The sequence below is a fragment of the Blennius ocellaris genome (genome assembly GCF_963422515.1).
Source record: "Blennius ocellaris genome assembly, chromosome: 12".
NCBI lineage: Eukaryota > Metazoa > Chordata > Actinopteri > Blenniiformes > Blenniidae > Blennius > Blennius ocellaris.
Genome location: NC_137661.1, coordinates 27,671,374 through 27,694,668, shown reverse-complemented (window position 1 = coordinate 27,694,668; position 23,295 = coordinate 27,671,374). Strand labels below are relative to the sequence as shown.

General features: G+C 51.8%; 2 protein-coding genes across 2 annotated transcripts; one reads left to right on the top strand and one right to left on the bottom strand.

Moving 5' to 3' along the window:
• Nucleotides 1-771: 771 nt before the first annotated feature.
• Nucleotides 772-8,864, bottom strand: arhgap39 (Rho GTPase activating protein 39; the record flags this gene model as incomplete). Its single annotated transcript, XM_080506351.1, has 11 exons — nucleotides 772-966; nucleotides 1,058-1,227; nucleotides 1,340-1,431; nucleotides 2,132-2,331; nucleotides 2,402-2,475; nucleotides 2,561-2,774; nucleotides 3,123-3,308; nucleotides 3,382-3,546; nucleotides 4,643-5,858; nucleotides 7,331-7,714; nucleotides 8,854-8,864. The coding sequence occupies 11 exons, from the start codon at nucleotides 8,862-8,864 to the stop codon at nucleotides 772-774; spliced, it is 2,907 nt and encodes a 968-aa protein (XP_080362477.1).
• A 1,082-nt stretch (nucleotides 8,865-9,946) lies between these two features.
• Nucleotides 9,947-22,421, top strand: LOC308137598 (epidermal growth factor receptor substrate 15-like 1). The gene is given in 25 exon segments (XM_080506350.1): nucleotides 9,947-9,988; nucleotides 11,127-11,168; nucleotides 11,253-11,342; nucleotides 11,443-11,490; nucleotides 11,559-11,654; nucleotides 12,432-12,479; nucleotides 12,555-12,680; nucleotides 13,166-13,225; nucleotides 13,317-13,433; nucleotides 13,435-13,539; nucleotides 13,631-13,788; nucleotides 14,312-14,483; nucleotides 14,698-14,754; nucleotides 15,267-15,355; nucleotides 16,749-16,983; nucleotides 17,053-17,250; nucleotides 17,991-18,107; nucleotides 18,197-18,284; nucleotides 18,790-18,825; nucleotides 19,336-19,545; nucleotides 19,625-19,764; nucleotides 20,059-20,125; nucleotides 20,201-20,335; nucleotides 20,421-20,437; nucleotides 21,954-22,421. Coding segments are annotated over 25 exon segments (2,625 nt in total). The 5' UTR covers nucleotides 9,947-9,961; the 3' UTR covers nucleotides 22,101-22,421.
• The last annotated feature ends 874 nt before the right edge of the window (nucleotides 22,422-23,295 follow it).

Below are 23,295 nucleotides of genomic sequence, written 5' to 3'. Positions count from 1 at the left end.
CATAAACTCTGAATGTGGTTCTTTAGTTTCTTTCTTGAAACCGTCGTCCGGCTGCGTTCAAGATACTCGCTAACTGTTTAGTGACACAGTTGATGAAACAAGTCTGCCTTGTGAACGGTAACGTAACGTTACCCGGTGACGTAACTGTGTCCGGTAACGTAACTGTGTCCGGTAATGTAACTGTGTCTGGTAATGTAACTGTGTCTGGTAATGTAACTGTGTCCAGTAACGTAACTGTAACGGTGTCTGGTAATGTAACTGTGTAATGTAACATCCGGTAACGTAACATTGTCCAATAACGAAATGGTTGTCCGGTAACGTAACTGTGTCTGGTTATATAACGGTTTCCGGTAACGTAACGGTATCCAGTAACATAACTGTGTCCATTAGCGTAACGGTTTCCGGTAATGTAACTGTCTGGTAATGTAACATCCGGTAACATAACGGTTTCCAGTAACGTAACGGTGTCCATTAGCGTAACTGTGTCCGGTAACGTAACGGTTTCTGGTAATGTAACGGTTTCCGGTGACGTAACGGTATCCGGTAACATAACGGTGTCCATTAACGTAACGGTTTCCGGTAACGTAACGGTGTCCATTAGCGTAACGGTTTCCGCTCTCGGTTGCTCGGCGCTGCCGGGCGGACGAACATTTCTATGTGAAGGCAACTAAGGTGGAGATGAAGAAAAACTCAAATGGAGGCAGTGTGGAGGGGGGCGGGGCCTTTTGTTTGAGGGCGGGGCCTGGGCAGTGTGGGGGGGGGGGGGCGGGGCTATAGCATCCCGTCCAGGAAGCTGGTGTCCAGCCGCTGGATCAGCACGCGGATGAAGGACATCTCCTTGCGCGTGTTCTCAAAGATGACGCGCGGGTCGTCCGACTGGCAGCGCAGGCAGTTGGGCGCCATGACCATCGCCAGGTTGTTGACGTCCATCTTGGTGACGGACACATTGGCGGGCTGGGCGAACACCTGAAAGAGAACATCGGGGTCACCGTCGTCTTCTCCAGGTGCCACGTTAGCCATGTTGCTAGCGAGGCTAGCTACCGGGTACCAGCCGTACCTGTAGGAAGCGGACCAGGTAGCACAGCACCAGCTTGTTGATGTGCGGCAAGCCCAGCACCACGGTGACGGCCGCCTCGGGGTCGTCATAGCAACTGATACAGTCGTCGTAGAACTCGTGAGGAATCAGCGGCTCCTCCAGCTCGCGGTACCAGAGCTTCAGCAGTGACGCTGCAGAACCGGGACACTGTGTTACTGTGTGTGTGTGTGTGTGTGTGTGTGTTATTGTATGTGTGTGTGTGTGTGCGTGTTATTGAATGTGTGTGTGTGTGTGTGTGTGTACCGGGGATGTGTGGGTCCTGGAGTCCGGTGGGAATCTTCCATTGATCCACTTGAAGCTTGAGGACGTTCACCTCGTCAATGTCTCCTGGTACTCTGGACACACACACACACACACACACACACACACACACACACACACACACACCGTAAATTAAACATTCTAGAATAAAACTGTTTGCATATTTACTCAACCTAATATTTACAGTTTTTCAGCCAATAACCAAACATCCTGTTCACTGACACGCTGCCCTCTAGTGGCTCAAATCATTAACAGTCAAGAGAGGAACGAGATCTCTACGAACTATTTATTTTAAAGATTCCTGCAAATACCATCCTTCCTCCTCAAGCACCAAGAACCACAGTACCCAGTACCCTACCTACACTACCCAGCACCCTACCCACAGTACCCAGTACCCTATCCACAGTACCCAGTACTCTACCCACGGTACCCGGTACCCGACCTACAATACCCTACCCACAGTACCCAGTACCCTACCCACAGTACCCTACCCAGTACCCTTCCCACACTTCCCTACCCACAGTACCCAGTACCCTACCTACACTACCCAGTACCCTACCCACAGTACCCTACCTACACTACCCAGTACCCTACCCACAGTACCCTACCCAGTACCCTACCTACACTTGACCAAATTTGTCTCCAAAATTCTGAAAAAGAAGGAATGAAATATTTACCGTCCTAAAGAGTAGTGGGATCACAAGACACAGGTTCTGGTTCTTAATGGCCGGTTGCCATGGAGACAGATGCTAACGGCCACGGAGACGGGCTCACCTGAAGATGCCCTCTGTCTGGTCCCCGTTCAGACCCAGAACCTCCTCGGAGAGCCGGGTCTGGACCCACGGCAGCTGGTTGTCGGGGTAACGCTCCTTCTGCAGCGACATCACTTCCTCCAGCGACGAGCCGAACATGGACGGGCTGAAGATGGCGTTGCGCGCGTGGATGATCTCCTCCACGCTCGGTTTCTGGAGGCCCTGGAACCACACGCGGCTCGTAAACACGTCGTCACGGAGACCAGGAAATGCCACAGAGACGTACCCTCACCTTCTTGGCACCGGTCAGCGCCGCTTTCGTCAACTTCCTGTAGCAGTACTTAGCATAGCTGCTGATCGCCACGCCTGGAGGAACGTAAACAGTCCCACGTTTACAACCTAGCCTAGCGGCTGCAGCGCGACGTAGCGGCGTACGGGAAGAGTGACCCACCCTTGGTGTCGTTGAGTGGGTCCATGTGGCGGCAGATGTAGCCCTCCAGGTAACCATGGAAACGCGGCGTGGGCGGGAAGAACGCCAGGCAGATGGCCATCAGCTCCCAGCCGCGCTCCAGACTGTCGTAGCGGAAGTTCTCCGTCGTCTGGCGGCACAGCTGGATGTACAGCTCGTCGCGCAGGCCCTGGTTACTCCACCCGCGCACCACCACCTGACGGAGACACAATCAGGTATGATGCCTCCGCCCCTGGCCCCGCCCCCTCCAGGCCCCGCCCCACGGTCCAACCTGAGACATCACCCCGCCCCCCAGTGCAATAGTGAGGCCCCGCCCCTAGGTCCAATCTCCTGGCCCCGCCCCTAGGTGTAATCTCCTGGCCCCGCCCCTGGGTCCCATCTCCTGGCCCCGCCCCTAGGTCCAACCTTCCATCCCCACACCTTCTGACCCCACCCCTTAGTCCAAGCTCCTGGCCCCGCCCCTAGGTCCAATCTCCTGGCCCCGCCCCTAGGTCCAACCTTCTGACCCCGCCCCTTAGTCCAAGCTCCTGGCCCCGCCCCTCACCTCCAGCGCCACCGCGAGCGGGTCGCTCTTGGAGCGGCGGTCCCCCATGTAGGTCTGGATGAGCTTGAAGAGTTCCACGGCGTCCTTCTTCACGCTGCGGTCGCTGGTGACGATCATGGGCTTCTTGATGGGCTCGCTGCTCCACGCTAGCATGTTGGCGATCGACACCTTCCTGCGAAAGAGACCCTGAGACAAGATGGCCGTTCAGGGACGCGTCCCGCTTCCTGCCACGCCCCCCCCCCGCGGCGTCGTCGCTCACCTGCGTGTGCTTGTTGAAGTGTTTGGACGCCCAGTTCTCGATGTCGGTCTCCGACGACGGCTTCCGCAGCGTGAACTCCGGGAAGATCCCGCAGCTGGCGCTAGGCATCATGTTTCGGGCGTTGCGGCTCGCCTCAAACTGGGCGCAGGCGCCGAGGTCCTCGGACTGAAGGGGGACAGGGAACGCCGTCAGGACGGAGCAGGAGGAGGTGAAGCGTCGGCTAACGGAGTCACATGACGGGGAGGCGGGGAATTGCTGCTCGCGTTCTCTTCAAACTGCATGGACGTCTGTATGACCGAGACCATACAGTCTCTATACGTAAAGACAATCTCCTAGCATATTATATAGATTGTTTCTGATACCATAGACGAGAGTCTCTAAACACATAAAGCCTGTTACTGCTGGTTAGTCAGTTACTGCTGGTTACAGTCAGTTACTGCTGGTTAGAGTCAGTTACTGCTGGTTAGAGTCTGTTACTGCTGGTTAGAGTCTGTTACTGCTGGTTAGTCAGTTACTGCTGGTTAGAGTCTGTTACTGCTGGTTAGTCAGTTACTGCTGGTTAGAGTCTGTTACTGCTGGTTACAGTCAGTTACTGCTGGTTAGAGTCAGTTACTGCTGGTTAGTCAGTTACTGCTGGTTACAGTCAGTTACTGCTGGTTAGAGTCTGTTACTGCTGGTTAGAGTCAGTTACTGCTGGTTAGAGTCTGTTACTGCTGGTTAGTCAGTTACTGCTGGTTACAGTCAGTTACTGCTGGTTAGAGTCTGTTACTGCTGGTTAGAGTCCGTTACTGCTGGTTAGAGTCTGTTACTGCTGGTTACAGTCAGTTACTGCTGGTTAGAGTCTGTTACTGCTGGTTAGTCTGTTAATCCTGGCGTCACCTGGATAAGAGCAACCCAGGCCTCTGGTTGATTGTTTTGTTTACTGACCTGAGACGGTCAAACTGACCCGGGACGGGTGTAGGACTGACCCGAGACGGGTGTAGGACTGACCTGGGACGGTCAAACTGACCTGGGACGGGTGGAGGACTGACCCGAGACGGGTGTAGGACTGACCTGGGACGGTCAAACTGACCCGAGACGGGTGTAGGACTGACCTGGGACGGGTGTAGGACTGACCTGGGACGGTCAAACTGACCTGGGACGGGTGGAGGACTGACCTGGGACGGTCAAACTGACCTGGGACGGGTGGAGGACTGACCCGAGACGGGTGTAGGACTGACCTGGGACGGTCAAACTGACCCGAGACGGGTGTAGGACTGACCTGGGACGGGTGTAGGAAGGGCTCTGGCGAGGCCAGGTTGGTCTGCACCGACAGGCTCTTCTCCAGCAGCGCCTGCGGGAACGCCAGGCGGTCCAGGTGGGTCCGCCTCCAGTGGTGCCCGTCGCTCTGCGCCAGCGCCTCGTCCTCGCTGAACGCCCGGACCACCGGGCCCGGCAGCGGCGGCGGCACCGCGCCGTCGCTCTCGTAGCCGTCCTTGCCGCCGCCGCCGGGCGCCGCCCCGGAGTCCCAGCTGCTCCGCTGCTTCATCACCTGCTGCGCCTCCCACGCCAGGCGCGCCTGCGCCAGCATGGCCTCCGAGGCCGTCCCCGCCCCCGCCAGCTCCTGCGGCAGCGACGGCTTGCGGCTCTTGCGCTTGCGGTTGCCGGACGGCGACAGCGCGGCGGCGGACCAGGATATGGAGTCCTCGTAGAGCAGGCGCTGGCCCCCCTCGCCGCCGTCCCCGCCGTAGTCCAGCAGCAGGCGGGGGTCCCGGATCAGGGACTGGCTGTGCTGCAGGGTGTAGGAGCCGCCGTACGCCGCGCCGTAGCTACCGGCGGCGGCGGCGCCGTACTGCAGCAGGCGGTCGGTGGTCTTGAAGCGGGGGCTGGACGAGGACTGCTCCACGTAGACCAGCTGCTTGACGTACTCCTTCCCCGCCGGGCTGTACTCCAGACTCTGCGTCTTCTCCGGAACCTTCTGCCGGGTCAGGACCAGCTGGCCGTACGGCGACGCCCCCGACTTCGGCGAGTGGTAGAGCGGGGCGGAGGTCTTGCGCGCCGGCGACTTGCCGTAGAAGGACTCGGCGAGGTGCACGTCGGTGGGCGGCTCCTCGTAGATGGGCGGGGCCTGGTACTCCGACGGCGGCTCCTCGTACAGCGGCGGCTCGTAGGCGTAGCGCGGCGACGGCGGCTGCGAGTCGGCCGAGGAGCGCCGGCCGCCGCCGCCGCCGCCGAGCTCCGCCCGCTTCAGGAACGGCGACTGCCGCCGGTCGCCGTAGAGGACCGGCGAGCCGTCGCCCTCCGCCGGCGGGTTTCCTCCCGAGGAACGGCGGGTCCGCGGCGCGGTGCCCCCGCCGCCAGGGGGCGGGGCCCCCGGAGTGGGGGGGTCGCAGGGGGAGTATCCATTCCCCTGGTGGGACAGGAAGCTGGGCTCGCGGTCCGTCACCTTGATTAGCATCCGCTCCCGCGTCCCGGTGTTCCACCGGAACGGAGACGACCTAGCCGACAAACCGGGCGTTAGCAAGAGTTCTACGTGTTCTCAGATCAACGTGAAAAACGCACGTTTGGCACGATTCCGTTAACAAACAGTTTCCACAACCTTTCAATCGAAAATATAAAAACTATGCATTTTCACTTGTGATGTTGTCATGGAAACGTGTGGACGTTTACTAAAACACACTGTTTTAAATGGCCTTCAGGTTTAAGTTAGTAAACTCTGGCGAGCCAATCAGAGGGCGGGAAATACTCTGACATCACCCTGCCGGCCACCAACTCCACCTCTGGTTGGTTGAAGCTACATTTTGATTGACGTTTATTTTATGCCACATAACTGACGGTGAAGGCCTCGGCCAGATTTCTTTACCCGGCAACAAGTGACGCTGAAACGCCGATTGGTTAAAAGCATCAATAGCTGGCGGACATTGAACCGCGCGGCGGCCCTGAAACGAGCCCCCGGCTCAGTTTGAGTGTTTTGGACGCTCGCGGACTCGAACAGTGTTCCCGTTGTGCGCGACGCCTGTGACACCAGCCTGAACCTGATAATCCTTCCTCATTGGCCGAACGGATCCCGTCCGGACAAAGAAGCTTCTGGAGACATTGCCAAAGCAACAAAGTTCAAAGCAACACCAACAACAGCGCTTCACTTCACTGGAGGGAACTGGACGAGGGCGCGAAATCTGGTTATACGCTCCGAGGCTACGAGGCTAACGAGAGCGTGAAATCTGGTTATACGCTACGAGGCTAACGAGAGTGTGAGATCTGGTTATTGATAACGCTACAGCTCATGTAACCGCTACAGCTAGTGATAATGCTACAGCTGGAGCTAACGCTACAGCTCATGACATAGCTAGCTCGTGATAACGCTACAGCTAGTGATAACGCTACAGCTAGAGTGAACGCTACAGCTAGAGTGAACGCTACAGCTAGAGCTAACGCTACAGCTAGTGACACCGCTACAGCTAGTGATAATGCTACAGCTAGTGACACCGCTACAGCTAGAGCTAATGCTACAGCTCATGACATCGCAACAGCTAGTGATAATGCTACAGCTAGTGACACCGCTACAGCTAGTGATAATGCTACAGCTAGTGATAATGCTACAGCTCGTGACACCGCTACAGCTAGCGCTAACGCTACAGCTAGTGATAATGCTACAGCTAGTGATAATGCTACAGCTCGTGACACCGCTACAGCTAGAGCTGACGCTACAGCTAGTGATAATGCTACAGCTAGTGATAATGCTACAGCTAGTGTCACCGCTACAGCAAGTGACACCGCTACAGCAAGAGCTAATGCTACAGCTAGTGATAATGCTACAGCAAGAGCTAATGCTACAGCTAGAGATAATGCTACAGCTAGAGATAATGCTACAGCTAGTAGTAACACTACACAGATCATATGTTTTCCCGCCACAACATTCGCTGCCCATTCACATCGTAGTGTTGAGTTAGGTTCATGCTAGCAGACTCACCGGTCGTCTTGCCTCTCGGTTGGATCCTGGTCGAGCGACGAGGAAGTGCTCACCACGCTGTTCCGCCCCGGGCTGTTGTCGGCGGACGCCACCCCTCCTCCGCCGCTGGGGGGCCGCGGCCCGTCAGCGTGCTGCTTGAGCGTCTGTAGCTTGGCGAGTGGGATGATGTCACAGCCCTGGGGGCGGTGCCACACGGTGCGCTGGCTCGACGCGTTGTAATAGTAGAAGCGCGACGTGTTGGCGTCGAACAGCTCCCACCACTGGTTGTCGCCGGTACGTTTGATGCGTACGCCCGGCGGGGGGTCCCACACGCACTCGCCCGTCAGCAGGTTGGCGTACATCCGCTCGCGGGTGCGCGGCTCGATGATCTCCACCCATTCCAACCTGCGGGGGGGGCGACAGAGGTCGCGTGAGTGGTGGGAGAGCTAGCGCCACCTGGCAAAGCGTTCGCAAGTTTAACATTAACGCAACAAATGTCGACGTGAGACTTGACGTCGACGCTTGTCGTTAACGATGTGCTTTTACCTCGCCGTGCATTTTCGTTTGAAACATCGTCATGGAAACGTGAAACTTTTTGTTAAAACATGTGTAAAAAATTTTCTTTTTCACTGGAAATGTCATGGAAACGCCGACCAGATGACCTTTGACCTCCACCAGATGACCCTTGACCTCCACCAGATGACCTTTGACCCCCATCAGCTGCCTGAATGCCACTGAAACCTCCAGACAGGATGTGAGCAGCAGCACTGCCACTCGCTGGAGGGGGGCGGTACTGCAGCCGAGGTGCACCCTGTTGAGCCCTTACAGGTGTCCTTCAACCTCCATCTTCTCCACCCTCCTCCTCCTCCTCCATCTTCTCCACCCTCCTCCTCCATCCACCCCTTCATCCTCCATCTTCTCCACCCCATTCATCCTCCCCCATGTCCTCCTCCTCCTCCTTCTCCACCCCCTCCATCTTCCATCTTCTCCACCCCCTCCATCCTCCTCATCCATCTTCTCCACCCCCTCCATCCACCTACTCCTCCTCCATCTTCTCTACCCCCTCCATCCTCCATCTCCTCCTCATCCTCCATCTTCTCCACCCCCTCCATCCTCCATCTTCTCCACCCCCCCCTCCATCCTCCCCCACGTCCTCCTCCTCCTCCTCCTCCTCCTCCATGGGAATGTGGGGGTTGGATGATGCTGCATCCACCCGGAGGATGGAGGATGCTGAGGGCGGACTAGCCCCCCCCCCCCCCCCCCCTCCCTCCTTCCCCCCCTCCTCCCGGGTCTTCTCCGGTCTTGGTCGTGGAGCACCATCACCGGCAGGTGCAGCCTCCATCCTCCCCGGTCATGACGCGGAGCACCGGAGGCTGAGCGCCGGAGGAGGCGGCCGTTCCGGAGCGAGGGTCGGGGGCTAGCCGCGTTCCGAGGCGCACGGAGTGCGGCTAGCCTCCTCCCGCCGCCTCCCTCCCTCCTCCACCCTCCTGCTCATCCCTCCTCCACCCGGAGCGGCGAGCCTCCATCTCACACCGTGGACTCACCTCTCCGCCATATTCCAGCTCCACGATCACAATCCCGTCACCGTGAATCCCTCCGCGGCGCTCTCATGGTCCGAAACGGGCTCCGCAGTCCCCGACGCTCTCCGAACGGCTCCGAGTGATTCCGAGTGGCTCCGAATGGTTCCAAGTGGACCCGAGCGGCTCCGAGAGGCTCCGAGTGAGTCCGAGAGGCTCCGAGTGATTCCGAGAGGCTCCGAGTGATTCGGAGTAGCCCCGAGTGGATCCGAGAGGCTCCGAGTGATTCCGAGAGGCTCCGAGTGATTCGGAGTAGCCCCGAGTGGATCCGAGAGGCTCCGAGTGATTCCGAGAGGCTCCGAATGATTCCAAATGGATCCGAGCGGCTCCGAGTGGCTCTTCACACACCCACACTGACACACACACACACACACACACACACACACACACACACACACACACACACACACACACACACACACACACACACACACTCCTCTCCAGCCTCATCAGCGTTACAGTTCATCAAAACGTGCGGACATGATTCGGTTCACCGCTTCAGCCAGAGACTTCATTTAACTTTTAAAACTTTGCCGTGTCTGTGCTCTATTAAGAAGTGAAAACATTTTTTTTTCCTACCAATTTTAACCTGTGAGCCTTTAATTGTGATAAACTCTTCTGCCATTTTTGGAGATTAACATGGGAGTGGACGGCAGAAGTAGAGTCACGTGATCACACGGTGTCAGTATATGAATAAAATACCTCCCTCTCCTTGCTGTGGCCACATTTCTCCTCCAATCTTATCATAGTTACAAACTTATCCAGATTACTATTAACTAGAGTAGTATTACCTCGATTAGTGTTACCTAGATTAATAATATCTAGATTGGTATTACCTGGATTAGTATTGCGTCAAAGCAGTGATAGTAGCATCGTGTTAGTTTAATTAATTAATAATAGTCGTTATAGCGTTAAGTTTATATAATTAGAGTCTGTCTTTCGATAGTGTGTTGTTCCTCGTCTCCCCGCCAGAGGGCGACCTGACCCCGGGAGGACCGTGTTGTTCCTCGTCTCCCCGCCAGAGGGCGGCCTGGCCCCGGGAGGAGGAGGGAGCGTTCCCGCAGCAACAGGGAAGATGGCAGCGCTCACATCTCTTACTCAGGTAAACCGTCCGGACGCACCGACCTGCTGCAGCGTGAGGATTACCGGGGCCGGTGCAGGGGAAGCCAGGGGGCCGGTGCGGGGGAGCCGGGGGCCGGTGCCGGGGGAGCCGGGGCCGTTCCGGGGTCAGGGGACTGGACCTCCGCTCGGAGCCGCGTCTCGGCTGCTCTTTGGCCCTCCGCGGTCCCGTTATGCAGCTTATAAGCCCGCTTGCTTCCGGCCGAGCTCCATCCGGATCCGAGGACCGGGCCGGTCCCCGGAGCCCCCGTGCAACCGTGACCGGCTCTTCGCCGCCATCCGGCCCGGGCACCGGAGCCTGCAAACCGGGCCCGGACGCTGAGCCCGGAGCGCTCGGGCCGGGTGTTTCGGATTAACTGGCTGCCGTGTTAACTGTTAACCCACTTCCGGTAGACATCAGCTGTTACCAGCAGTAGCGAGCGACGCTGCCGGAAGTCGGTCACCAGTTAACACGGAGGCCAGTTGATTCGAAACATCGGCTGATGAGCAGCATCACATTGCAATAGACGATATCTGATTAACGATTCCCCCCGTTTCCATGGAGACATTTTCAAAAAGATGTTTTCTTTTATTTCCATGGAGACATTTTCAAAAAGATGTGTTTTCTTTTGTTTCCATGGAGACGGAGCGTTTTCAAAAAGATGTGTTTTCTTTTGTTTCCATGGAGACGGAGCGTTTTCAAAAAGATGAGTTTTCTTTCGTTTCCATGGAGACGGAGCGTTTTCAAAAAGATGTGTTTCCTTTCGTTTCCATAGAGACGGAGCGTTTTCAAAAAGATGTGTTTTCTTTCGTTTCCATGGAGACGGAGCGTTTTCAAAAAGTTGTATTTTCCTTTGTTTCCATGGAGACGGAGCATTTTCAAAAAGTTGTATTTTCCTTTGTTTCCATGGAGACAGAGTCGTCATTTGTTTGTCTCTCTGTCGGTCTATTAGCAAGATTATGTCAAAACCTCTCAAGGATTCTGTCGAATGTTTCACCTCAGACACATTGAGGTCCTGGAAGGTTCCGGGACCTTCTCACCACAGACACATTGAGGTCCTGGAAGGCTCCAGGACCTTCTGATCAGGAAAGATTTTGGCAGAAGTCAGAAATCTCTGATTGTTCTTATGTTTATGTTTCAGTTGTCGAGCGGGAACCCGGTTTATGAAAGCTACTACAGACAGGTAGAGAGAGTGTGTGTGTGTGTGTGTGAGTGTGAGTGTGTGTGTGTGTGTCCTCCAGGTGTGTAACGTGTGTGTGTTCTCCAGGTGGACTGTGGGAACTCTGGTCGGGTCGGACCGACTGAAGCGGCTCAGTTCCTAAAGAAGTCCGGACTTCCTGACAGCACATTGGGAAAGGTACCAAGCCCCGCCCGCCAAGCCCCGCCCACCAAGCCCCGCCCCCCTTTTGAGGCGCCGGGTTCAGCGTCCTCACGCTCACTTCCTGTTTGCGTTTCAGATCTGGGACCTCGCGGATCCCGACGGCAAAGGTTTCCTGGACAAACAGGTACGTGACGCAGAACCAGGACCGGTTCCGGCTGCACCTGGGTGGGACTGACATGGTTCTCCTTCCAGGGGTTCTATGTCGCCCTGCGGCTGGTGGCGTGCGCTCAGAGCGGACAGGAAGTCAGCGTGTGCAGCCTCAACCTCACCGTCCCACCGCCCAAGTTTGTGAGTGTGGACGTGATGTCCAATGTCCTTAACCGTTGTGACGATGTCTTTAAATGGTATTAAGGGTTTTTAGAATGTCCTTAAATGGTATTAAGTGTTTTTAGAATGTCCTTAAATGGTATTAAGTGTTTTTACAATGTCCTTAAATGGTATTAAGTGTTTTTACAATGTCCTTAAATGGTATTAAGTGTTTTTAGAATGTCCTTAAATGGTTTTAAGTGTTTCTAGAATGTCTTTAAATGGTATTAAGTGTTTTTAGAATGTCCTTAAATGGTTTTAAGTGTTTTTAGAATGTCCTTAAATGGTAGTAAGTGTTTTTAGAATGTCCTTAAATGGTATTAAGTGTTTTTAGAATGTCCTTAAATGGTACTAAGTGTTTTTAGAATGTCCTTAAATGGTTTTAAGTGTTTTTAGAATGTCTTTAAATGGTATTAAGGGTTTTATAATGTCCTTAAATGGTATAAAGTGTTTGTAGAATGTCCTTAAATGGTATTAAGTGTTTTTAGAATGTCCTTAGATGGTATTAAGGGTTTTTAGAATGTCCTTAAATGGTACGAAGTGTTTTTAGAATGTCCTTAAATCTCGTTTGAGGTTGTTAAACGATAAAAGTCGTTAAATGTTGCTTGACGTAGTTTAACGCAGTTTAAGGTTGTTTCATGTAGTTTAAGGTGGTTTAGCATAGTTTAAGGTAGTTTAAGGTGGTTTAAGGTTGTTTCATGTAGTTTAAGGTAGTTTAAGGTGCTTTAGCGTAGTTTAACTGTTGAACTTGTGTTTCAGGACAGCAGCTCTTCAGTTCAGTCGGCAGAGTTCTACTGGGCTGTCAGGGTGTGTACACACACACACACACACACACACACACACACACACACACGGTAACCATGACAACGTGTTGTGTTGCAGCCGGAGGAGAAGCAGAAGTTTGACGGGATTTTCGACAGTTTGCTTCCCGCTGGCGGTTTGTTGTCGGGAGACAAAGTCAAACCGGTTCTGATCAACTCCAAACTGCCGATGGACGTCCTGGGAAAGGTGATGATGTCATCATGTCTGTCGCTGTCTGATGATGTCACCATGTCTGTCGCTGTGTGGTGATGTCATCATGTCTGTCGCTGTGTGATGATGTCATCATGCCTGTCACTATGTGATGATGTTATGTCACTGTGTGATGATGTCATGTCGCTGTTTGATGATGTCATCATGTCCGTCACCGTGTGCTGATGTCATGTCACCATATGATGATGTCATGTCTGTCGCTGTGTGATGATGTCATCATGGCTGTCACTGTGTGATGATGTCATGTCACCATATGATGATGTCATCATGTCTGTCACTGTGTGATGATGTCATCATGTCCGTCACCGTGCGCTGATGTCATGTCACCATATGATGATGTCATCATGTCTGTCGCTGTGTGATGATGTCATCGTGTCTGTCGCTGTGTGATGATGTCATGTCACCGTGTGATGATGTCATCATGTGTTCCAGGTGTGTGATGATGTCATCATGTGTTCCAGGTGTGGGACCTCAGTGACATGGATAAAGATGGACACCTGGACCGGGACGAGTTCGCAGTGGTGAGACTCTGAACGACTTTGATCTGGTCCAATCAGAATGGAGGACTAACCCCCCCCAAACCCCCCCCACCCCCCCCAAACCCCCTCCCAGGCGATGCACCTGGTCTACCGGGCCCTGGAGAAGGAACCGGTCCCTCCGGTCCTCCCGGGGTCTCTGGTGCCCCCCTCTAAGAGGAAGAGGAGTCTGACTTCGATCCCCCCAAGTCCGCCCCCCCCCCAGGGACTCCCTGAGGTCCACCCCGTCCCACGGCAGCATGACGTCCCTGAACAGCACCGGGAGCCTGTCCCCCAAGCCCCCCCTGAAAACCGGACCGGTGAGTCTAGAATCCCCCCCATCCCCCGACCCCCCCCCCCCCCCCCCCCCACAGTCTGCTCTGGTCTCTGCATCTTGTCCTGGTCCTGCAGGTTCAGGGCTCCTGGGTGGTCCCGGTCTCGGATCGAGGCCGCTACGACGAGATTTTCCTGAAGACGGACCTGGACCAGGACGGACTGGTCAGTGGTCTGGAGGTCAAGGAGGTCTTCATCCAGTCTGGATTGTCCCAGAACCTGCTGGCCCACATCTGGTGGGTCCACGTCCAGGTCTACACATTCTGGTCCTGGTGTTCTGGTCCAGACGCTCTAATTTAAGCTTCACGCTAGTTTTTAGCATCTCCAGTGGGTTTTAGCAACTTTTAGCGATTTTTAGTTTTCTTTTTTTTTGTTGCAGTTTTTAGTTGTTTTTAACCATTTTTAGTTGTTTTTAACCATTTTAGTGATTTATAGTGACGTTTAGTGGCTTCTGGTGGTTTTCTTTAGCAATTTCTCGTGAGTTTTAATGATTTTTTTTAGCAGCTTTTAGCGATTTTTTATTTTTTTTTAGCAGTTTTTAGTTGTTTTTAACCATTTTTAGTTGTTTTTAACCATTTTTAGTGATTTATAGTGACGTTTAGTGGCTCCTGGCGATTTCCTTTAGCAGTTTCTGGTGAGTTTTAGTGATTTTTAGCAGCTTTTAACGAATATTAGCAGGTTTTAGTGAACATTAGCAGTGTTTAGCAGCTTTTAGTCCTGGTTTGGACCCAGAACCAGTTCTCTCTCGGGTCTCTCCAGGTCTCTGGTGGACTCGGGTCAGAAGGGGACCCTGACCCGGGAACAGTTCTCGTTAGCGATGTTCCTGATCCAGCAGAAGGTCCTGAAGAACCTGGACCCTCCTCAGACCCTCAGTCCAGAGATGATCCCTCCGTCTGAGAGGAGCCAGGTCCAGGTCCCAGTCCAGGTCCAGGTAACACACACACACACACACACACACACACACACACACACACACACACACACATAGAAAATATTGGTTCTTTTAAACCTTTCACATCTCAGCCTTCACTTGTTGCCGGGTAACGAATGATGTGTATATTCATGTGTGTGTGTGTGTGTGTGTGTGTGTGTGTGTGTGTGTGTGTGTGTGTGTGTGTGTGTGTGTGTGTGTGTGTGTGTTTCAGAGTGTGTCAGGCTTCATGACTCCAGTAGGACCAGACATGGCGGCCGAGATGAGACGGGTCAGTTTCAATTCATCTTATTTATACAACAGAGTCATTTTAGACAGACAGGAACCTGTAGAACCAAACCCAGAGGAGGAAGAACCTGTAGAACCAGACCCAGAGGAGGAAGAACCTGCAGAACCAGACCCAGAGGAGGAGGAACCTGTAGAACCAAACCCAGAGGAGGAAGAACCTGCAGAACCAGACCCAGAGGAGGAGGAACCTGTAGAACCAAACCCAGAGGAGGAAGAACATGCAGAACCAGACCCAGAGGAGGAGGAACCTGCAGAACCAGACCCAGAGGAGTAGGAACCCACAGAACCAGACCCAGAGGACTAGAACCCGCAGAACCTCCATCAGTCTGAACATCAGCTGGACTAGACAACGTTCCAGGGTTCCTCCCATATTTTTGTCCCCCCATGTGTCAATGGTTCCTCTGGTTCTGGTTCTGACCCCCCTGGTCTCTGGTTCTGGTTCCGACCCCCCTGGTCTCTGGTTCTGGTCCTGACCCCCCTGGTCTCTGGTTCCAGGACAGTTCCAGCTCGGTGGGTTCTGGAGAATTCTGCAGCATCAAGGAATCTGATGACATCATCACCCAGGAGATCTCACACCTGCACAGGTAACGCACACTGTAATACATTGTAATACATTGTAATACATTGTAACACTGTAACACACTGTAACACACTGTAACACACTGTAGCACACTGTAGCACACTGTAATACACTGTAGCACACTGTAACACACTGTAACACACTGTAACACACTCTAACACACTGTAACACACTGTAACACACTGTAGCACACTGTAACACACTGTAATACACTGTAACACACTGTAACACACTGTAGCACACTGTAGCACACTGTAATACACTGTAGCACACTGTAACACACTGTAACACACTGTAACACACTCTAACACACTGTAACACACTGTAACACACTGTAGCACACTGTAACACACTGTAATACACTGTAACACACTGTAACACACTCTAACACACTGTAACACACTGTAACACACTGTAACACACTGTAATACACTGTAACACACTGTAACACACTGTAGCACACTGTAGCACACTGTAATACACTGTAGCACACTGTAACACACTGTAACACACTGTAACACACTCTAACACACTGTAACACACTGTAACACACTGTAGCACACTGTAGCACACTGTAACACACTGTAATACACTGTAGCACACTGTAACACACTCTAACACACTGTAACACACTGTAACACACTGTAACACACTCTAACACACTGTAACACACTGTAGCACACTGTAGCACACTGTAATACACTGTAATACACTGTAGCACACTGTAACACACTGTAATACACTGTAGCACACTGTAACACACTGTAACACACTCTAACACACTGTAACACACTGTAACACACTGTAACACACTGTAACACACTGTAACACACTGTAGCACACTGTAACACACTGTAATACACTGTAGCACACTGTAACACACTGTAACACACTCTAACACACTGTAACACACTGTAGCACACTGTAGCACACTGTAATACACTGTAATACACTGTAGCACACTGTAACACACTGTAATACACTGTAGCACACTGTAACACACTGTAACACACTCTAACACACTGTAACACACTGTAACACACTGTAACACACTGTAACACACTGTAACACACTGTAGCACACTGTAACACACTGTAATACACTGTAGCACACTGTAACACACTGTAACACACTCTAACACACTGTAACACACTGTAACACACTGTAACACACTGTAACACACTGTAATACACTGTAGCACACTGTAACACACTGTAACACATTGTAACACTAACACATTGTAACACACTGTAACACATTGTAACACACTGTAACACACATACACATTAGGTATGGGTCCAGGTTTAGGGCCTGGGTCCAGGTTCAGGGTCTGGGTCCAGGTTTAGGGTCTGGGTTCAAGGCCTGGGTTCAGGTCTCAGCCTCAGGTCTGGGTTCAGGGAGAAGGTGTCCCTGGAGCAGGAGATCCGGGACCTGGAGGACTCCATCAGGCACCAGAGTCTGGAAGTCCAGGACTTGCAGATAGACCTGGACCGAGAGAACCAGGTCTTGCAGGACCTGGAGGCCCAGAAGCAGGACTGCCAGGACCGCCTGGACGACATGGACCAGCAGAAGCTCAAGCTGCAGGACCTGCTGGACCAGGTCCGGGTCAAGGTCCAGGAGGAGTCCCAGATGGTGAGTCCACCACCATAAACCAATCCAGATAAAAACCAGGTCCCTAACCGGTCCTCTGGTCCTGTTTAGATCTCGTCCCTGCAGAACCAGATCCACTGCCAGGAAACGGACCTGCAGGACCAGGAGGACCAGCTGAGCCGGGCCCAGCTGGACCTGGACCGGCTACACCAGGAGGAGGACCAGCTGGAGCAGAACCTGGAAGCGGGCCGGGTCCAACTGGAGACCATCATCAAGTCCCTGAAGGCCACGCAAGACCAGATCCACCAGGTACTGGGTCTGTCCCTGGGTCCCTGTCTGGGTCTGTGAGGGGGTCTTGCTCCGGGTCTGGGTCTGTGACCGGATCCCCTTCTGAGTCTGGGTCTGAGTCTGAGTCTGGGTCTGGGTCTGGTACATTAGCATTTTGTTGTTTACTGGTTGTTTACAGGTTGTTTACTGGTTGTTTACATGGTTGTTTATAGGTTGTTTACATGGTTGTTTACAGGTTGTTTACTGGTTGTTTACAGGTTGTTTACATGGTTGTTTACAGGTTGTTTGCTGGTTGTTTACTGGTTGTTTACAGGTTGTTTACATGGTTGTTTACAGGTTGTTTACATGGTTGTTTACAGGGTTGTTTACAGGTTGTTTACTGGTTGTTTACAGGTTGTTTACTGGTTGTTTACAGTCTGTTTACTGGTTGTTTACATGGTTGTTTACATGGTTGTTTACAGGTTGTTTACTGGTTGTTTACAGGTTGTTTACATGGTTGTTTACAGGTTGTTTACTGGTTGTTTACAGGTTGTTTACATGGTTGTTTACAGGTTGTTTACATGGTTGTTTACAGGTTGTTTACTGGTTGTTTACAGGTTGTTTGCTGGTTGTTTACTGGTTGTTTACAGGTTGTTTACAGGTTGTTTACAGGTTGTTTACTGGTTGTTTACAGGTTGTTTACTGGTTGTTTACAGGTTGTTTACTGGTTGTTTACTGGTTGTTTACAGGTTGTTTACAGGTTGTTTACTGGTTGTTTACAGGCTCGCAGTAAACTCTCTCAGATGGAGGAGAACCAGGAAGTCTCCAGAAGCTTCAACCTGAACCGGACCGACGGGACCAGTAGGGGGAGCATGACCAACCTGGCCGACATGAGCGAGGTCAGAGGTCATCCTGAGGTCATCCTGAGGTCACTGTGATGTCACTGTGATGTCACTGTGAGGTCAGTTTAACTGGATCTTTTCTTCAGGACCCGTTCCAGGGGAAACCCTCCATGGAGGTCTACATGGACCCGTTCCAGAACCAGGACCCCTTCAGGAACCATGACCCCTTCAAAGGTTCTCATGTCCTCATGTTCTCCTCGTGTTCTCCTCGTGTTCTCATGTTCTCCTCATGTTCTCCTCGTGTTCTCCTCGTGTTCTCATGTTCTCCTCATGTTCTCCTCGTGTTCTCAAGTTTTCATGTTCTCTTCGTGTTCTCCTCATGTTCTCCTCATGTTCTCCTTGTGTTCTCAAGTTCTCGTGTTCTCCTCATGTTCTCCTCGTGTTCTCATGTTCTCCTCATGTTCTCCTCGTGTTCTCAAGTTTTCATGTTCTCTTCGTGTTCTCCTCATGTTCTCCTCATGTTCTCCTTGTGTTCTCAAGTTCTCGTGTTCTCCTCATGTTCTCCTCGTGTTCTCATGTTCTCCTCATGTTCTCCTCGTGTTCTCAAGTTTTCATGTTCTCCTCATGTTCTCATGTTCTCCTCATGTTCTCCTTGTGTTCTCCTCATGTTCTCCTTGTGTTCTCGTGTTCTCCTCATGTTCTCCTCACGTTCTCTTTGTGTTCTCATATTTTCTTTCAGGCGACCCGTTTCAGAACGAACCGACTCCGGCTGCAGGTTGGTACTAAAGACGAATGCTGAATTCAAATGTTAAAGCTCACTGCTAGTGCTGAATTCAAACGTTAAAGCTCACTGCTAATGCTGAATTCAAACGTTAAAGCTCACTGCTAATGCTGAATTCAAATGTTAAAGCTCACTGCTAGTGCTGAATTCAAACGTTAAAGCTCACTGCTAATGCTGAATTCAAACGTTAAAGCTCACTGCTAATGCTGAATTCAAATGTTAAAGCTCACTGCTAATGCTGAATTCAAACGTTAAAGCTCACTGCTAGTGCTGAATTCAAACGTTAAAGCTCACTGCTAATGCTGAATTCAAATGTTAAAGCTCACTGCTAGTGCTGAATTCAAACGTTAAAGCTCACTGCTAATGCTGAATTCAAACGTTAAAGCTCACTGCTAATGCTGAATTCAATTGTTCAATGCTAATGCTAAATTCCAATAATGAAAGCTAAATGCTAATGCTATGTGGTCCAAGCCTCTGCAGGCTAACCTCAGCTCTCTGATCCAGATCCGTTTGGCGGAGACCCGTTCAAGGAGTCGGACCCGTTCCAGATCCAGACCTCCTCCGAGGACTTCTTCAAGAAGTCCACCAAGCTGGACCCGTTCTCCGGTCCGGACCCGTTCAGTAAAACCTCCACGCCTCCGCTGAAGACCGCCTTGACCCGGGACCCCATCCCGGACCCGTTCTCCTCCAGCCAGACCAGAACCAGAGGACTAGGTAAAGAGTGGGGGGGGAACTACAGGACACAGTTCTGGTCTGGTTCTACTCTCTGAACTGGGTCTGCTGGTCTTTCCAGACCTGTTTGGAACCCTGGACCCGTTCGGAACCGGGTCGTTCGGCAGCGGCGGCGGTGGCGGGCCAGCTGGATTCGCAGACTTCAGTCACATGACCAAAGACCCTGACGGGAGGACCGGCTGGCAGCCAGACCTCCACAAGGTCCTGGTTCTTCTGGTTCTGATTCTGCTAGTTCCTGGGCCACCAGAACCAGTAGAGCTAGTAGGATCAGAGATCTGGAGTTAGCCTTCGAAATCCTGAACCTGTTTACATTCAACATTAGCATTTAGCATCAGCAATTAAAATAGGCACTAGAATATGGCATAGCACCTAGCATAAAACCGTAGCATTTAGCATTAGCATCGTGGATGCTGACGGTCAGGTTGTGTACATTAACATGTACCAGTAGCATGTAGCGCTAAGCATTAGCATTCATCATTTCCTGTCCTCTTCCAGTCCGTCTTTGAGACTCCGGCTCTTCCTCCAAAGAAAAGTCTTCCTCCGAGACCCCGACCCCCCAGTGGTGAGTCTGGACCCAGAGCCTGGTCTCCCTGGTCCCCGATCTTACAGAACCTGATCCTCCTGGTCCCGGTTTTAGGTAAGACCACCCCGGTGACCTTGGAACCCCCCAGACCCGGAGACCCGTTTCGGACCGACGTGGTGGACCCGTTCCAGATCAAGAAGACCCTGGTGGACCCGTTCAGTGGGAAAGACCCTTTTGCCCCCCAGTCCAGTAAGACCTGTTCCTCGTACCTGGTCTGGACCTTGATCCTGGTCTAGTACTGGATTCTAATCCCTGTCCTCTGATCCTCTCACAGGACCTGACAAGACCAAGGTGAGGAATCGGACCCAGTTAATGCTGGTTTAGTTAATCCTGACTTTACCTGCAGCTGGGGGGGGATTAGTTCATCCTGGTTTAGTTAATCCTGACTTTACCTGCAGCTGGGGGGGATTAGTTCATCCTGGTTTAGTTAATCCTGACTTTACCTGCAGCTGGAGGGGATTAGTTCATCCTGGTTTAGTTAATCCTGACTTTACCTGCAGCTGGGGGGGATTAGTTCATCTTGGTTTAGTTAATCCTGACTTTACCTGCAGCTGGAGGGGATTAGTTCATCCTGGTTTAGTTAATCCTGACTTTACCTGCAGCTGGGAGATTAGTTAATGCTGGTTTAGTTAATCCTGACTCTACCTACAGCTGGGGGGATTAGTTAATGCTGGTTTAGTTAATCCTGACTCTACCTGCAGCTGGGGGGACTAGTTAATGCTGGTTTAGTTAATCCTGACTCTACCTACAGCTGGGGGGATTAGTTAATGCTGGTTTAGTTAATCCTGACTCTACCTGCAGCTGGGGGGGATTAGTTAATGCTGGTTTAGTTAATCCTGACTCTACCTGCAGCTGGGGGGGATTAGTTAATGCTGGTTTAGTTAATCCTGACTCTACCTGCAGCTGGGGGGGATTAGTTAATGCTGGTTTAGTTAATCCTGACTCTACCTGCAGCTGGGGGGGATTAGTTAATGCTGGTTTAGTTAATCCTGACTCTACCTGCAGCTGGGGGGGATTAGTTAATGCTGGTTTAGTTAATCCTGACTCTACCTACAGCTGGGGGGATTAGTTAATGCTGGTTTAGTTAATCCTGACTCTACCTGCAGCTGGGGGGATTAGTTAATGCTGGTTTAGTTAATCCTGACTCTACCTACAGCTGGGGGGATTAGTTAATGCTGGTTTAGTTAATCCTGACTCTACCTGCAGCTGGGGGGGATTAGTTAATGCTGGTTTAGTTAATCCTGACTCTACCTGCAGCTGGGGGGGATTAGTTAATGCTGGTTTAGTTAATCCTGACTACCTACAGCTGGGGGGATTAGTTAATGCTGGTTTAGTTAATCCTGATTCTACCTGCAGCTGGGGGGGATTAGTTAATGCTGGTTTAGTTAATCCTGACTCTACCTGCAGCTGGGGGGGATTAGTTAATGCTGGTTTAGTTAATCCTGACTACCTACAGCTGGGGGGATTAGTTAATGCTGGTTTAGTTAATCCTGATTCTACCTGCAGCTGGGGGGGATTAGTTAATGCTGGTTTAGTTAATCCTGACTCTACCTGCAGCTGGGGGGGATTAGTTAATGCTGGTTTAGTTAATCCTGACTCGACCTGCAGCTGGGGGGGATTAGTTAATGCTGGTTTAGTTAATCCTGACTACCTACAGCTGGGGGGATTAGTTAATGCTGGTTTAGTTAATCCTGATTCTACCTGCAGCTGGGGGGATTAGTTAATGCTGGTTTAGTTAATCCTGACTCTACCTACAGCTGGGGGGATTAGTTAATGCTGGTTTAGTTAATCCTGACTCTACCTGCAGCTGGGGGGGAACGAGGCCCAACAGCTGGAGTGGGCGAAGAGAGAGAGTGAGCGGGCCGAGCGAGAGCGACTGAAGAGGCTGCGGCAGCAGGAGCAGGAGGACCTGGAACTCGCCATCGCGCTGAGCAGGGCCGAGATGAACACATGAACACACACACACACGCACACACACACACATACACCCACACACAGAAAGGTAGCACACACATATACAGGTTTATATGCACTAAAGGGACATGATGATGATGATGAAGATCAACGTTCTAACACTGATGTAGAAAGGACGACGTTGCGTTTCCACTAAACACATTCTGCACGATGACTCAGCAGATTTCAACATGACGCAGCATTTTTCTGTTTGTCTCCCGTAATGTGAATTTATCTCCTTGTGCTTGTTTACATGTTGTTGTTGTTGTTGTTGTTGTTCATAAACATGTTACTATTTATAGCCTAGCGGTCAGTTTGAATGTCTGGAGGATCAAATAAACCTTTCATCTCCACCGTTCATCGCCTGCTGTGTCTTTATTCTTTCCACAAGCCCCGCCCTACACATCAAAGCCCCGTCCAACACATCACAAGCCCCGCCCTACACATCAAAGCCCCGTCCAACACATCACAAGCCCCGCCCTACACATCACGACCCCCTGCAGTCGAGGGAAGACCAGGTGCAGGCAGTGAGGCCAAACGACCCCTGTCTTTACCTCCTGGCTCCACCAGAGGGCGCTCTTTGTTTAAAGATCCAGGATGAAAGACAAGACGTGTTTTCAAACGTTTTAATTACACAGTGCCATCTAGTGGCTCCGCCCCCTCCGCCCTCTTGGTGGCGACGATGCAGAGCTCGTATAAAAGTTCCATATCTCAGGAACATGAATTTGGCCTCTTCAAAAAACTTCAAAAGGAAATGAAAGCATCACTACAAATTAAGAGCATGCTGTTTTATTCACTTCATCGTCAAAGATCACGAAGAGATAAAAAAATCATTTGATACTGAAATCTGTCATTTTCACTCTTTTCACCAGATGAAACAAGGAAATATAAGAAACATGTGAACAGAAGGACTTTTATTCACGCAGTCGTCGCAGGAAGTCGTCGCAGGAAGTCGTCGCATGACGTCGTCGCAAGAAGTCGTCGCATGACGTCGTCGCAGGAAGTCGTCGCAGGACGTCATCGCATGACGTCGTCGCAGGAAGTCGTCGCAGGAAGTCGTCGCAGGAAGTCGTCGCAGGACGTCGTCGCATGACGTCATCGCAGGAAGTCGTCGCAGGAAGTCGTCGCAGGAAGTCGTCGCAGGACGTCATCGCATGACGTCGTCGCAGGAAGTCGTCGCAGGAAGTCGTCGCAGG